The 14,151-nt window shown below is 51.9% G+C and overlaps 1 protein-coding gene across 3 annotated transcripts in view; it reads left to right on the forward strand.

Annotated features, from left to right (window-relative positions):
- LOC311278436 (interleukin-17 receptor B-like) overlaps nucleotides 1–14,151 on the forward strand; it is a 35,967-nt gene that overhangs the window by 4,548 nt on the left and 17,268 nt on the right. For all 3 annotated transcript variants that reach the window (XM_084389262.1, XM_084389263.1, XM_084389264.1), the window contains exons 4-5: nucleotides 3,867–4,009; nucleotides 10,211–10,337. In XM_084389262.1, the coding sequence (XP_084245388.1) occupies nucleotides 3,867–4,009; nucleotides 10,211–10,337 (270 nt within the window). The remainder of the gene's footprint in view (nucleotides 1–3,866; nucleotides 4,010–10,210; nucleotides 10,338–14,151) is intronic.

The raw sequence follows: 14,151 nt of genomic DNA on the forward strand, positions 1-14,151 counted from the left end.
CATAAAGCTACATGACACAATTTAATTGATTAATATTACACTTTTACTTTTAACTCACTTTAAAACACCATCGAGTATTTGTATCATATTCCGGTATCATATTTGTATCATATTCCATAGTCGCGGTTTAAAATGGTTTCAAGTCAAAAAAATATTTTGAAATATGTTATATTTACCATTTTATATGAAGATATGGCCTATCCTTACCTAGCATGCATACTGTAAACATTCTTTATTCATATGAAAATACCCCGTGCATACTTCAAACCGTGCATTTATTAGCTTCTTGTTTCAGGTGAAGAGATGTTACTTTAGCTTTGTTATCACGGATGTCAGAATGATGAAGTCATGCAGGACCGCAGGCAGAACAGAAGCGTGATTTTTTTTTTTTTTTAAACCTCTTCAGCGGAAATCCCGCCCTGCAGCTGATTCTAAAGTTTTCATTGGTCATATCAATCACTGTACTGATTGCCTACACCAAACACTGATTACCACTGGACTAATAGCCCTGGCGGATACTGTATTGCATGTATTTGAACACAAATAAACCGGAGAAGACGTGAATGAATGCTTTTTGAGTGATGATTTCTATTCAAAATAACGAACGTTACAGATTTATGTTATGTTACATTTATGTTATATTTATGTTACCGTGTTGTGAAAGCATAGCTAGCTAGTTCCTTTGCAACTGACATATCAATCTTGCCGAATCATGTACTCAAGATGGCCGCAGACAAGTTTTAGAAGTGGGTGACATCAGTGAGGAGACGGTGACATCATCTGATATTCATGTATAGGAACTGTTGTGAGACGCACACAGAGTGACTTTCTATTGCGTGTGTAAAGACAGATGCTACAGTTTAAGCTGACTCACAAATGTGCTCGACTACAACAACTCTTCCTCTTCTCAACATGGACTGTTCCGGGGGTGGGGTTTATGTAAATTTTAGGGTTGGTGATGTCACTAACCCGTGAGGAATGTGGTGTAGTCTCTACCAGCCGTTTGTTGTAGTCCCTAAACAACGATTTATTTAAAAGCAAATATCTCCCTTTGCTCTGAAGTTTGAGCGTCGTAACTTTGCAGATGTTGTTTATGCTCAAACAGCAACATTACACACTAACTAAAGTTAGAGAAGTCAAATCATACTCAACCACCCCTTTAAAACCAGATGTGATTGTTGCAAATTGTATTTTGTGTGTTTAAAAGTTTTGTTCTATATAAGTTTCTTTAGATGTTTGTTTTTATTCAGCACAAAATGGTTTTGTTAGTAAAAAGCAACTGAAGCTTGATTGTTGGAATAGTTTGTGAGCACATTTGACGTCTGTCAGCTTATACGCTGATTTCACGCAGCCGTTATTTTGAAATCGAAAGCGAGGCTCCGGTGGGAAGAAAACCGGAAGTTTCGCCTTTAATCATAGGAGAGTCGTGAATGCGATGGCGTATTGTTGTGTTTAATGATGTTGTGTCAATTCTAAAACTGTACATACATTTCTTTCATACTTTAGACTATATCCAGTGAAATTTATTTATAAATAAAATATTTTTTTTATATATAATTCAGAGAGTAAAAAATGAAGCAGGAATGAACTATATACATATCCTATATTAGATATTATCTTCCAATAGTGTAAATCGAGGCAGCAGCTTCAGGTTGGTAGTCCAAGGCATTGTTGTTTATCTGTACTTCCGGGGTTCTTCCCACCGGAGCCTCACTTTCAAGTTCAAAATGGCGGCTGCGTGAAATCAGCGTATTACAGCATATAATGTTCCTTATTATTCAGGTAACAGTAGAGAGTGTGTGTAGAGCGTGTGTAGAGTCAGAGTGTGTGTAGAGAGTGTGTGTAGAGTGTGTGTGTAGAGTGTGTGTAGATAGTGTGTGTGTAGAGTGTGTGTAGATAGTGTGTGTAGAGTGTGTGTGTAAAGAGTGTGTGTAGAGTGTGTGTAGATAGTGTGTGTGTAGAGAGTGTGTGTAGAGTGTGTGTAGAGTGTGTGTGTAGAGAGTGTGTGTGTAGAGTATGTGTGTGTAGAGTGTGTGTGTAGAGTGTGTGTAGTGTGTGTGTGTAGAGTGTGTGTAGTGTGTGTGTGTGTAGAGTGTGTGTAGAGTGTGTGTAGAATGTGTGTAGAGTGTGTGTAGTGTGTGTGTTGAGTGTGTAGAGTGTGTTTGTGTAGATAGTGTGTGTAGAGTGTGTGTAGATAGTGTGTGTAGATAGTGTGTGTAGAGTGTGTGTAGATAGTATGTGTAGAGTGTGTGTGTAGAGAGTGTGTGTAGAGAGTGTGTGTAGAGTGTGTGTGTAGTGTGTGTGTGTAGAGTGTGTGTAGATAGTGTGTGTGTGTGTTGAGTGTGTAGAGTGTGTGTAGATAGTGTGTGGAGTGTGTGTGTAGTGTGTGTGTGTGTGTGTGTGTGTGTGTGTGTGTTGAGTGTGTAGAGTGTGTGTAGAGTGTGTAGATAGTGTGTGTAGAGTGTGTGTAGATAGTGTGTGTGTGTGTGTGTGTGTGTGTGTGTGTGTGTGTGTGTGTGTGTGTGTGTGTGTGTGTGTGTGTGTGGAGTGTGTGTGTAGAGTGTGTGTAGAGAGTGTGTGTAGAGTGTGTGTAGTGTGTGTGTGTAGAGTGTGTGTAGAGTGTGTGTGTAGAGTGTGTGTAGAGTGTGTAGACAGTGTGTTGAGATTGTGTACAGTGTATGTAGAGAGTATGTGTAGTGTGTACAGAGTGTGGAGAGTGTGTGTAGAGTGTGTGTGTGTGTAGTGTGTGGTGTGTGTGTAGAGACTGTGTGTAGGGTGTGTGTGTAGAGTGTGTGTAGAGTGTGTGGAGAATGTGTGTAGAGAGAGAGTGGGTGTAGAGTGTGTAGAGTGTGTGTGTAGAGTGTGTAGAGCATGTGTTGAGATTTTGTACAGTGTGTAGAGAGTGTGTGTAGACTGTGTGTAGAGAGTGTGTAGAGAGTGTTTGTAGAGTGTGTGTGTAGAGTGTGTGTGTGTAGAGTGTGTGTGGAGTGTGTGTGTAGAGAGTGTGTGTAGAGTGTGTGTGGAGTGTGTGTGGAGTGTGTGTAGAGTGTGTGTGTGTGTAGAGTGTGTGTAGAGTGTGTGTGTGTATAGTGTGTGTAGAGTGTGTGTAGAGTGTGTGTGGAGTGTGTGTGTGTAGAGAGTGTGTGTAGTGTGTGTGTGTGTGTGTGTGTGTGTGTGTGTGTGTGTGTGTGTGTGTAGAGTGCGTGTAGAGTGTGTGTAGATAGTGTGTGTAGAGTGTGTGTTGAGATTGTGTAGAGAATGTGTAGAGTGTGTGTAGAGTGTGTGTGTGTGTAGAGTGTGTGTGTAGAGAGTGTGTGTAGAGTGTGTTCAGATTCAGTGAGGAGGAAGTGCAGCTCAGCTCTTATCAGTGTTTTCAACATAACACTCGACTTCTGGTGTGAAATAACAGATGAGACAGATGTGTGTGTGTGTGTGTGTGTGTGTGTTTCTGAGAGTCAGTGATAATGAGAAACTCTTCTTTGTCAAAGAAAACATAAACATAAACGCCACAGTTGACAGAATTACAGCTGATCACATCACTCTTATTATGATGATGATGCTGATACTTTGCTGATGCAGATGCTTCATACACACACACACACACACACACACACACACACACACACACACACACACACACACACACACACACACACTCACACACACACACACACACACACACACACACACACACACACACACACACACTGTGGAACCGGAAAAGATCGTTTTTCGAAAATATATTTTTTGACGATTAATAAGTATTTTACAGTAATTACATGATCTTAATAGTGAAGAATTGTTTACTAAAGATCATAGTTGTACAGTATACTTGTGTAAACTCTGTCTGACGCTTGTGTTCTCAGGCACCATTCGCAGTCTCACTGGCACATGGATCACATGGTCAGAGAACAATTATAATACAGGATCAAGTTATAGATATAGATATAGATGCGGATACAAGCCTGAGTTCTCCTCTGATCAGATCAGCCTCGCTGGCCAACAACAGGTGAACATATGACCATCACACACACACACACACACACACACACACTTCATATCAGCCTCGCTGGCCTACAACAGGTGAACATGTGACCATCACACACACACACACACACACACACACATTTCATATCAGTATCGGGAAGATGCCAGAGATTAAAGAAAATGTCTCGGTTACGGATGTAACCCTCGTTCCCTGAGTAGGGAACGGAGACGTTACGTCGGATGACGACGATTGGGGTTTCGCTTAGCGTAGCGTATCTCCGCCCACCGCAGGGGGTATATAAGGAAGTACGCTGGCAACATGCAGATATGTCTTCGCTGAGGAGTCGAGACTGGACCCAGGCGTTTTTCAGCGATACAGCGGAAGTGGCAGGAAGACGTAACGTCTCCGTTCCCTACTCAGGGAACGAGGGTTACATCCATAACCGAGACGTTCCCTTTCGTGGTCACTCCGAGTTACGTCGGATGACGACGATTGGGGTTCCAGTCTAATCACGCCACCTCGGCTGTCATCCAGTGCCCTGCGTAAGTCTGAGCTCTCTGTTGTGAGACTAGCACGAACGAAGGAGTCCTACCTAACACAGGAATACCAAGGTACACTGGGAAGCATATCTCAGGAGAAATATGCAATTACGCCCAACCATTAAGGGGGGGACTTGAGAGACACATATGCCAGAGGGATGCATATGGGGTATCACTGGGGTGTCCAGCCGCAGGTGGAATATTTAAACCCCAGGGGTGGCAAGGTGGCTTGCCAAGGGAAAGACACACGCTCAAAAGAGACTTACAGTGGAAAACACATGTGGGGGTCGCCCAGAGGGGGGACCATGCACATGGAGGCACCTAGTCAAGCGCAAAAGCTGCGTTATGGCAGATTGGCATAACTCAGGTGTTGACGTAACCAGTGCTGGAGGAAACTCAGAGCTTATCAGACTCACCTGAGAAGATAATCGCACGTATCCCGTCCGTGGAGAGGAATGGCGAGCAAGCGAAGACACCTGAGCAGAATCTAGTACCGGCTGGTTGAAGCGAGTACATGGGAAGAAACTGGCTCTACTCGGAGATTATAGAATCTCGCGAATGTGTTGGGTGTCGCCCAGCCTGCAGCTCTAGAAATGTCTGTTAGCGAGGCGCCATGCGCTAGAGCCCAAGAGGAAGCCACACTACGAGTGGAGTGGGCTTTCACACCAAGGGGGCATTGACGACCTTGCTGCTGGTATGCCAAAGCAATGGTATCCACTATCCAGTGAGATAACCTTTGCTTTGAGAGAGCCTTTCCCTTCAGCTTCCCACCATAACAGACAAAGAGCTGGTCTGAGGTCCTGAACTGCGTTCTGTCTACGTAAGCACGAAGGGCGCGTACTGGACAGAGCAGTGCCAAGGCTGGGTCTGCCTCCTCCAAGGGCAACGCTTGCAGGTTCACTACCTGGTCTCGAAAGGGTGTGGTAGGAACCTTGGGCACATATCCAGGCCGGGGTCTCAGGATCACGTGAGAGTTAGCCGGCCCGAATTCCAGGCACGCTTCGTCAACCGAAAATGCCTGCAGGTCCCCTACCCTCTTGATGGAGGCCAATGCAACCAGGAGCGCTGTCTTCATTGACAGGAACTTAAGCTCCACTGATTGCAGAGGCTCAAAGGGAGCACTCTGCAGGGCAGTCAAAACCACTGAGAGGTCCCAAGAGGGTACGAGGGGAGGAGGATTCAGTCTCCTCGCTCGCCTCAGGAACCTGATGATCAGGTTGTGCTTTCCCAGAGACTTACCATCAACTGCGTCGTGATGTGCGGCAATGGCGGCAACATACACTTTCAGCGTGGAGGGAGACAGCCTTCGCTCCAACCCTTCTTGCAGGAAGGAAAGCATGACACTGACCGGGCATTTCGTGGGTTCTTGATGTTTTGAAGAACACCAGTTGACGAAGAGGTTCCACTTCAACACATAGGCATGTCTCGTGGACGATGCTCTAGCAGAAGTGATGGTAGCCACCACCGCTGGTGGTAGGGTACTCAAACCTGCCTCGTCCCATCCAGGAGCCACACGTGGAGGTTCCAAAGATCGGGACGAGGGTGCCAAAGGGTGCCCCGTCCCTGAGAAAAGAGGTCCTTCCTCAGAGGAATTGGCCAGGGAGGTGCTGTCGCGAGGAGTACTAGTTCGGAGAACCAGGTCCGGTTGTGCCAATACGGGGCAACCAAAATGACCTGCTCCTCGTCCTCCCTGATCTTGCGCAAAGTCTGCGCAAGGAGGCTCACTGGGGGAAACGCATACTTGCGTAGGCCCCGCGGCCAGCTGTGCGCCAGTGCATCCGTGCCGAGCGTGCCCTCGGTCAGGGAATAATACAGGTCGCAATGGGACGAGTCATGGGAGGCAAACAGGTCTACCTGTGCGTCCCCGAACTGATCCCAAATCAGCTGGACCGACTGGGGATGGAGTCTCCATTCTCCAGCGAGAGGCCGAAGCCGAGACAGCTCGTCGGCTGCCTGGTTCAGGTCTCCCGGGATATAAATGGCTCGAAGCGACCTCAGATGCTTCTGACTCCATATGAGGAGGTGGCGGGCGAGTTGCGACATACGGCGGGAGCGTAGACCACCTTGACGGTTGATGTACGCTACTGTCGCGGTATTGTCTGATCGGACTAGTACGTGCTGACCCTTGAGCAGCGCATGGAAGCGGTGCAGGGCGAGACGCACAGCCAGCAACTCGAGGCAATTGACATGCCAAAGGCGCTGGGGTCCTGTCCAGGAGCCCGCGGCAGCATGTCAATTGCACATGGCGCCCCAGCCCGTGGTGGAGGCATCTGTTGATACAACAACATGCCGGGAAACTCGTTCTAGGGGCACTCCGGCCCGTAGAAACTTGAGGTTCGTCCACGGGGTTAAGGTCTGACGGCAGGCTGGAGTCACTGGGACTCTGAGCGTGCCGTGTAGCCATGCCCACCTCGGGACTCGATCGCGAAGCCAAAGCTGAAGCGATCTCATATGAAGCAATCCCAGCGGCGTTACTGCGGCTGCGGATGCCATATGCCCCAGGAGCCTCTGAAAAAGTTTCAGTGGAACCGCACTCTTGCCCTCGAACTGATGAAGACAAGTCAGCAGTGACTGCGCGCGCTCGCTCGTGAGCTGCGCGCACATGGCGACCGAGTCGATCTCCATACCGAGAAAAGAGATCCTCTGCGCGGGGCAGAGTTTGCTCTTCTCCCAGTTGACCCGAAGGCCCAGACGAGCTAGGTGCCGGAGCACTAGGTCCCTGTGTTCGCAAACCTGGTCTCGAGAGTGAGCTAGGATCAGCCAGTCGTCGAGATAGTTCAGGATGCGAACACTGGAGGATGTGTTTGGCCGTTAGCATCTTGAACGGCAGCCTGTGAAGGGAGCGGTTCAAGACGCGCAGGTCGAGGATTGGCCGTAACCCACCAGACTTCTTGGGTACAATGAAGTAAGGGCTGTAGAAGCCGGACTTCATCTCGGCTGGAGGGAAAATCTCGATCGCACCCTTCGCCAGTAGGGTGGCGACCTCCGCTCTCATGACAGGGGCATTGCCACCGACCATAGTGAAGCGGACTCCCCTGAAGCAGGGAGGAGATATCGCAAACTGAATCGCGTAGCCGAATCTGATGGTTCTCGCGACCCAGCGGGACAGTCTGGGAAGCTCTAGCCAGGCCTCCAGAAAGTGCACCAGCGGGGTCATACGAACCACAGACGTACCGTCGGTGGGGCAGCGAGGCGGAATGACCGGCACCGGCGAGGGTGGCATAGCGGCCCTGTGCGGGGGCACGGTCATTAACCGCGTCCTACCAGAGGAGGCCAGGGGAGGGCGCGCGTCCCACGGGGGCGTGCTCTGGCAGGGGTCTGGCGACAGAGGGGGATGAGAGGAGCGTGGCCCGTGGGCGGCGCGTGCTGTCATCCCGCACCTCTGGGACAGAGGAGGGCGGTAGTAGCGGGACCCGGGGGTGGCGCGCACTGCGGCCCTCGGACTCTGTCGGCTCAGGATTGGGGGATTCAATTCTGTCTTTAACCACATTAGGGTACTGCTCGTCGTTGGACGAGCAGCGGGGAGTGGAGAACAAAAGATTCTCCCCCGGCCCTCCACCGGGGGAAGGAGTGGCCCTGCTACCAGCTCCTGAACAGAATTGAGCGCCAATCCTGAGCAGCCCATCTCAGGGGCGCCGCTTGGCCTGGCGTTTAGCGGGCCGCGGGGCCGGAGAGGGCTGTGGCGCCTTCCTGCGGCTTCCTCCATGACGCGGCCCAGATGAAGGTTGCTGCTGGGGCCGTGTGGGAGGGGCGGGAGCCGCGGGAGGGCGCCCTCGGCGGCGAGCAGGCTGAGGATTCTGTGCCGACAGCTGAGCAACAGCGGAGCGTAGGAGCAGAATGTGCTTGATCGCCTCAGTCTGCTTCTGGGCGGTCGAGAACTGCTGGGCAAAGTCCTCGACGGCACCGCCGAAAAGGCCGGCCTGGGATATGGGAGCATCGAGCAGACGAGTCCGCTCGGGCTCACGCATATCGGCCAGGTTCAGCCAGAGATGTCGCTCCTGGACCACAGCTGTGGACATCACCAGACCCAGGGAGCGCGCGGTCACCTTCGTCGCTCGGAGAGCGAGGTCGGTGGCGGCGCGCAGCTCATCGAAGAGCCTTGGGTCTGTCCTACCCTCGTGCATGTCACAGAGCATCTTGGCCTGGTAGACCTGCAAGATGGCCATGGCATGCAAAGAGGCAGCTGCCTGTCCCACCGCTCTGTAAGACTTCGCCACCATAGTAGACGAAAATCTACAGGCTTTCGATGGGTGCTTAGGATCACCACGCGATGAAGCGCTTGTCGGACACAGCTGCATAGCGACAGAACGTTCGACCGGGGGAATCCCAGTGTACCCACAAGCATCAGCCTTATCGAGGGGAGGAAAGGCGGAGAAAGCCGACGAACGATCACGGGAAGACATGGGGGCCTTCCAGGACCGCGTGACTTCCTCATGCACTTCCGGGAAGAATGGTATTGGGGTTGGGCGGCGATGAGTGTCAGCGGCCGCTCCCAAAAACCAATCATCCAGCCGCGAGCGCACCGGATCGGGTGGCGGGGACCACTCGAGCCCAATGGCCGCGGCTGCCCGGGAAAGCATGGCAGTCAGCTCGGGATCAGACTCGGGCAATGCTGGCACGCCCGAGGGCGGCAACACAGCCGAATCCTCACTTCCCGAGGACTCACGCCCACCTTGTGATGCAGTGATCGACATTGCATCCTCTTCTGGAGCTCCAAACGAAACACGCGGGGCCTCCGTAGAGGGACCAGCGGTCTCAGTTTGAACGCTCACGGGTACCAATGCTGAAGAGGGGTGTGTGGACCGTGGACGTGTCGGCAGTATGTCCCACACAGTCACCCTCAGGTCACCCCGGCCACCAGCTGAAGTACTAGCTCTCGGGGAGTCAGTAGATCGGGGTGTGGGTAGGGGGACTCTCGCTCTGGTGAGCTCATTGAGTCTCGACCGCAGCATGGAGATGGTCATGTTCCCGCAGTGAGAACATGAGTCATCCACAAACGCTGCTTTAGCGTGATCAACGCCCAAACACGCTAAGCAGAGATTGTGCCCATCAGCAAAGAATACATCGCGGCCACAACCAGAAGTGCACGGGCGAGGCATCTTTAAAAAGACGTGCCGCGTGCAATGCTCTTTTTGTGAGAGGAAACTCTGCGGATGTTGAAGCGAACAGGGAGAAATCACACTAACTGTCAGATCACTGACCAGATCAGCAGGGTAGTGTGCACTCGCTGAAATCGCCATCACACCAACACCGGAGAGCTCGCTCGTCTCGAAGGATTGAGAAGGATAACTCAGGATTTTATTGCTTGCGTGGAGTGGAGAAGTTCTCGGCTCCGAAGCGAAAACATATCTGCATGTTGCCAGCGTACTTCCTTATATACCCCCTGCGGTGGGCGGAGATATGCTATGCAAATTCCGCAGACCCATGGCATTTCATTGCCATTGGCTCGTTTTATATACTCGAAGGTGATAGGCTTTCTAAACGAAACCCCAATCGTCGTCATCCAACGTAACTCGGAGTGACCACGAAAGGGAACAATGATTCATGGTACAACTGTACTGAGCATCATTTCAGTTTTAGTTTAGAGCTTTATTACAGTAAACACCCATGAAGCAATTACTACACCATCACAGAGACACTGAGAGATTGTGTGTCCTAATCTCACTCTCTTCTTGATTGACAGCTGTGGTTCAGTTTCACTGTGTCAAATGTGTCCGTTTGTCCTTTAACAAACTATGTCTTCGATGCCTATAACCTTCCACCACCAAATCCTGGAACAGGCAGCACTTATATAAAGAGATTCGAAGCAGGTCAGTTGTATCTCTTACAGCCACTCATTTCATCTTCTCTGTTCTATGTGGTGATGTTTGATTATTTCCTCTCCATCTTATTATAATTTTACATTAAAACTGTAAACTATGAGCCACTGCCCACTGTGTTCCACATTTAATTTTGAGATCTACTTTAGCTGAAATATACAGATGAGGCCGGTGCTCAGACGTGCAAAACCTGTGATGTTTAAGACGCCATCAAGTCCAGACAGCAACATCCGGCCCACATCCGGCCCACATCCGCGCCGTGTGGAATCCATGTGTACCGGATGTGGGCCAGATCTGGGCCGACACTATGTTGCTGTCTGGGATATTATGAGCTGTGTTTGAAACAAGGTTATAATCGTTAACGAAAACGAACGAAAAAAAAAACGAAAACTAGGTGGGAAAACGTCTCGGTTACGTATGGTAACCCTCGTTCCCTGAGTCCAGGGAACGGAGACGCCTCGTCGGGGGAGTTCCCCTGACGAATTGGGATCACGCTAGGGAGACCAATTGCCTTCGAGTGAATTAAAACGAGCCAATGAACATTGGCATGCAAGGTTTGCATTCCGCGGCCCGCCTACCAGTGCGGGTATAAGGCGGAATCAAGCGCATACACAAACGCTTTTCGCTGAGGAGCCGAACGGTGTCCAGTCCTCCGCGAAGGTACAGCAGCATGGAGACGGGACAAGGCGTCTTCGTTCCCTGGACTCAGGGAACGAGGGTTACCATACGTAACCGAGACGTTCCCTTTCGTCAGCAGGGAACTCCGACGCCTCGTCGGGGGAGTTCCCCTGACGAATTGGGATCCCTACCAAAACGCCATGGTGCTGGCCCCTTCCAGCGCCCAGCTAAGCTACAGCCCTGCAGCAGTTTCCAGAAATTTTGCGGGAGCTAGCTAGGGAATCACACTGCTGTTCCGCAAGACCCAATCAGTGGATATTGGATAACACTGGGAAAGCGTGTCCGACCCCAAGGATATAATAGGGGGGGGGAACGCTGCGGAAGCTGAGGCAGCCTAGAGGAAGGCCCTCAATACACATATGTACTAACCACGTAGGGTAGTGAAACATATGGCAGTCCTTGAAGGTAGTCCCAGTCCGGAGGAGTGAGGAGCATACTCAACAAGGACGACAGAATGAGTCTGTCAAGGGGAAGACACGGCTGAACTGCACGTGGCAATCATGGGTCGCCGCAGGGACCACTGGAAAAACACCCAGTCTACTAGCAACTCCTTACTGAAGGTAGCAGACCTGGTGCCGGGCGGTCCGCAACGCCTGGCACCGGAGGGGGTGATGGAGGAACTCACGAGGTTAGCCGTTTGTTGGGTAACCAACGGAGCAAAAAGACGCACGTATCCGCTCACGGAATGGCGTCGCAAGCCGACACACCTATTCCCTCTAATTACTGGCCGTAGCAAGTACTCGGGAGGAAACAGGTTCCACACGTAGGCTATAAAACCTAGCGAACGTGTTCGGTGTCGCCCAGCCCGCAGCTCTACAAATGTCTGTTAGCGAGGCGCCTTGTGCCAGAGCCCAAGAAGCGGCAACACTCCTAGTGGAGTGAGCCCGCAACCTGGGTGGGCAGGGCTCACCCTGGGACTCATAAGCCCTGGTGATAGCATCCACTAGCCAGTGGGCTAACCTCTGCTTGGAGACAGCCTTCCCCTTCTGCTGGTCTCCATAACAAACAAAGAGCTGATCTGAGGTCCTAAAGCTTTGCGTTCTGTCTATATAACCCGGAGGGCCCGGACGGGACAGAGAAAAGCTAGGGCTGGGTCTGCCTCCTCCTGGGGCAGCGCTTGCAGGTTCACTACCTGGTCCGCGAAGGGAGTGGTAGGAACCTTGGGCACATATCCGAGCCGGGGTCTCAACACAACGTGAGAAAGGCCGGGCCCGAACTCTAGGCACGATTCGTCGACCGAAAAAGCCTGCAGATCCCCCACCCTCTTGAAAGAAGCCAATGCTAACAGGAGTGCTGTCTTAATGGACAGGATATTAAGCTCGACTGTCAGCAAAGGCTCAAAAGGAGGACTTTGGAGCGCTTTGAGCACTAAAGTTAAGTCCCAAGAGGGTACAGGGTGCAAGTAGCGAGGTGGATTTAGCCTCCTAGCACCCTTGAGGAATCTGATGACCAGGTCGTGCTTCCCCACGGACTTACCTTCAACTACATCGTGATGCGCGGCTATTGCGGCAACATACACTTTGAGGGTGGAGGGAGACAGCCTTCGCTCCAACCCCTGTTGTAGGAAGGAGAGCACTACACCGATCGGGCAAGTTCGTGGGTTCTCCCCGTGGGAAGAACACCAGCCGACGAACAGGTTCCACTTCAGAGCATAGAGGCGCCTCGTAGAGGGGGCTCTAGCTGAAGAGATGGTATCTACCACTGCCTGTGGTAGGCCATCTAGAACCTCCGCGTCCCGTCCAGGGACCAGACATGGAGTTTCCAGAGGTCTGGACGCGGGTGCCATAGGGTGCCCCGTCTCTGAGAAAGAAGGTCATTCCTCAGAGGAATCGGCCAAGGAGGGGCTGTCGCGAGGAGCATGAGTTCTGGGAACCAAGTCCGGGTTGGCCAATACGGGGCCACCAAAAGGACTTGCTCCTCGTCCTCCCTGACCTTGCACAGAGTTTGTGCAAGAAGGCTCACTGGGGGAAACGCATATTTGCGTAGGTCCCGGGGCCAGCTGTGTGCCAGGGCATCCGTGCCGAGAGTCCCTTCGGTCAGGGAGTAATACCACTGGCAATGGGTCGTGTCCGGAGAGGCAAACAGGTCTACCTGTGCGGCTCCGAAGATTCGCCAGATCAGCTGGACCACCTGGGGATGAAGTCGCCATTCTCCCGGAAGGGGGGACCGACGTGAAAGTTCGTTGGCCACACGATTGAGCTCCCCGGGGACATGAACGGCACGAAGCGACCTCAGATGCTTCTGACTCCATAGGAGGAGGTGGGAGGCGAGTCGCGACATACGACGGGAGCGTAGACCACCTTGTCTGTTGATGTACGCAACGGTCGCAGTGCTGTCCGTACGGACCAGTACGTGTTTGTGTCTGAGAAAACCCTTGAGGCGACACAAAGCTAGGTGTACTGCTTGCAACTCTAGGCAGTTGATGTGCCAATGCAGCTGGGGCCCCGTCCACAGACCCGAGACTGCATGCCCTCTGTACGTGGCCCCCCAGCCCTTGGCAGAAGCATCTGTGAAAACCACAGCATGCCTGGAAACCTGGACTAGGGGCACTCCGGCCCGTAGAAACCCAGGATCCAACCAAGGGGAGAAGGTTTGGCGACAGCTCGGGGTGACTTTGACCCGGAACTTGCCGCTCTGCCACGCCCAGCTCGAGACTCGATCGCGAAGCCAGTGCTGGAGCGGTCTCATATGCAACAGACCGAGCGGCGTTACTGCGGCTGCCATATGCCCCAGGAGCCTCTGAAATTGTTTCAGTGGAACCGCTGACTTGCCTCGAAAAGACTTGAGGCAGTTGAGCACTGACTGGACGCGTTCCTCCGTGAGGCGCGCAGTCTGGGCGACCGAGTCCAGCTCCATACCGAGATAAGAGATCCTCTGCACAGGGGAGAGTTTGCTCTTGTCCCAGTTGACCTGAAGCCCCAACTGACTGAGGTGCCGGAGCACCATGTCCCTGTGATCGCACAACACATCTCGCGAGTGTGCCAGAATGAGCCAGTCGTCGAGGTAGTTGAGAATGCGAACGCCTTGTTCTCTCATGGGAACAATGGCCGCCTCCGCGACTTTCGTGAAGACACGGGGCGACAGGGCCAGCCCGAAGGGTAGGACCTTGTACTGATATGCTCGACCC

This window comes from Rutilus rutilus (assembly GCF_951802725.1).
Source record: "Rutilus rutilus genome assembly, chromosome: 19".
Classification (NCBI taxonomy): Eukaryota; Metazoa; Chordata; class Actinopteri; order Cypriniformes; family Leuciscidae; genus Rutilus; species Rutilus rutilus.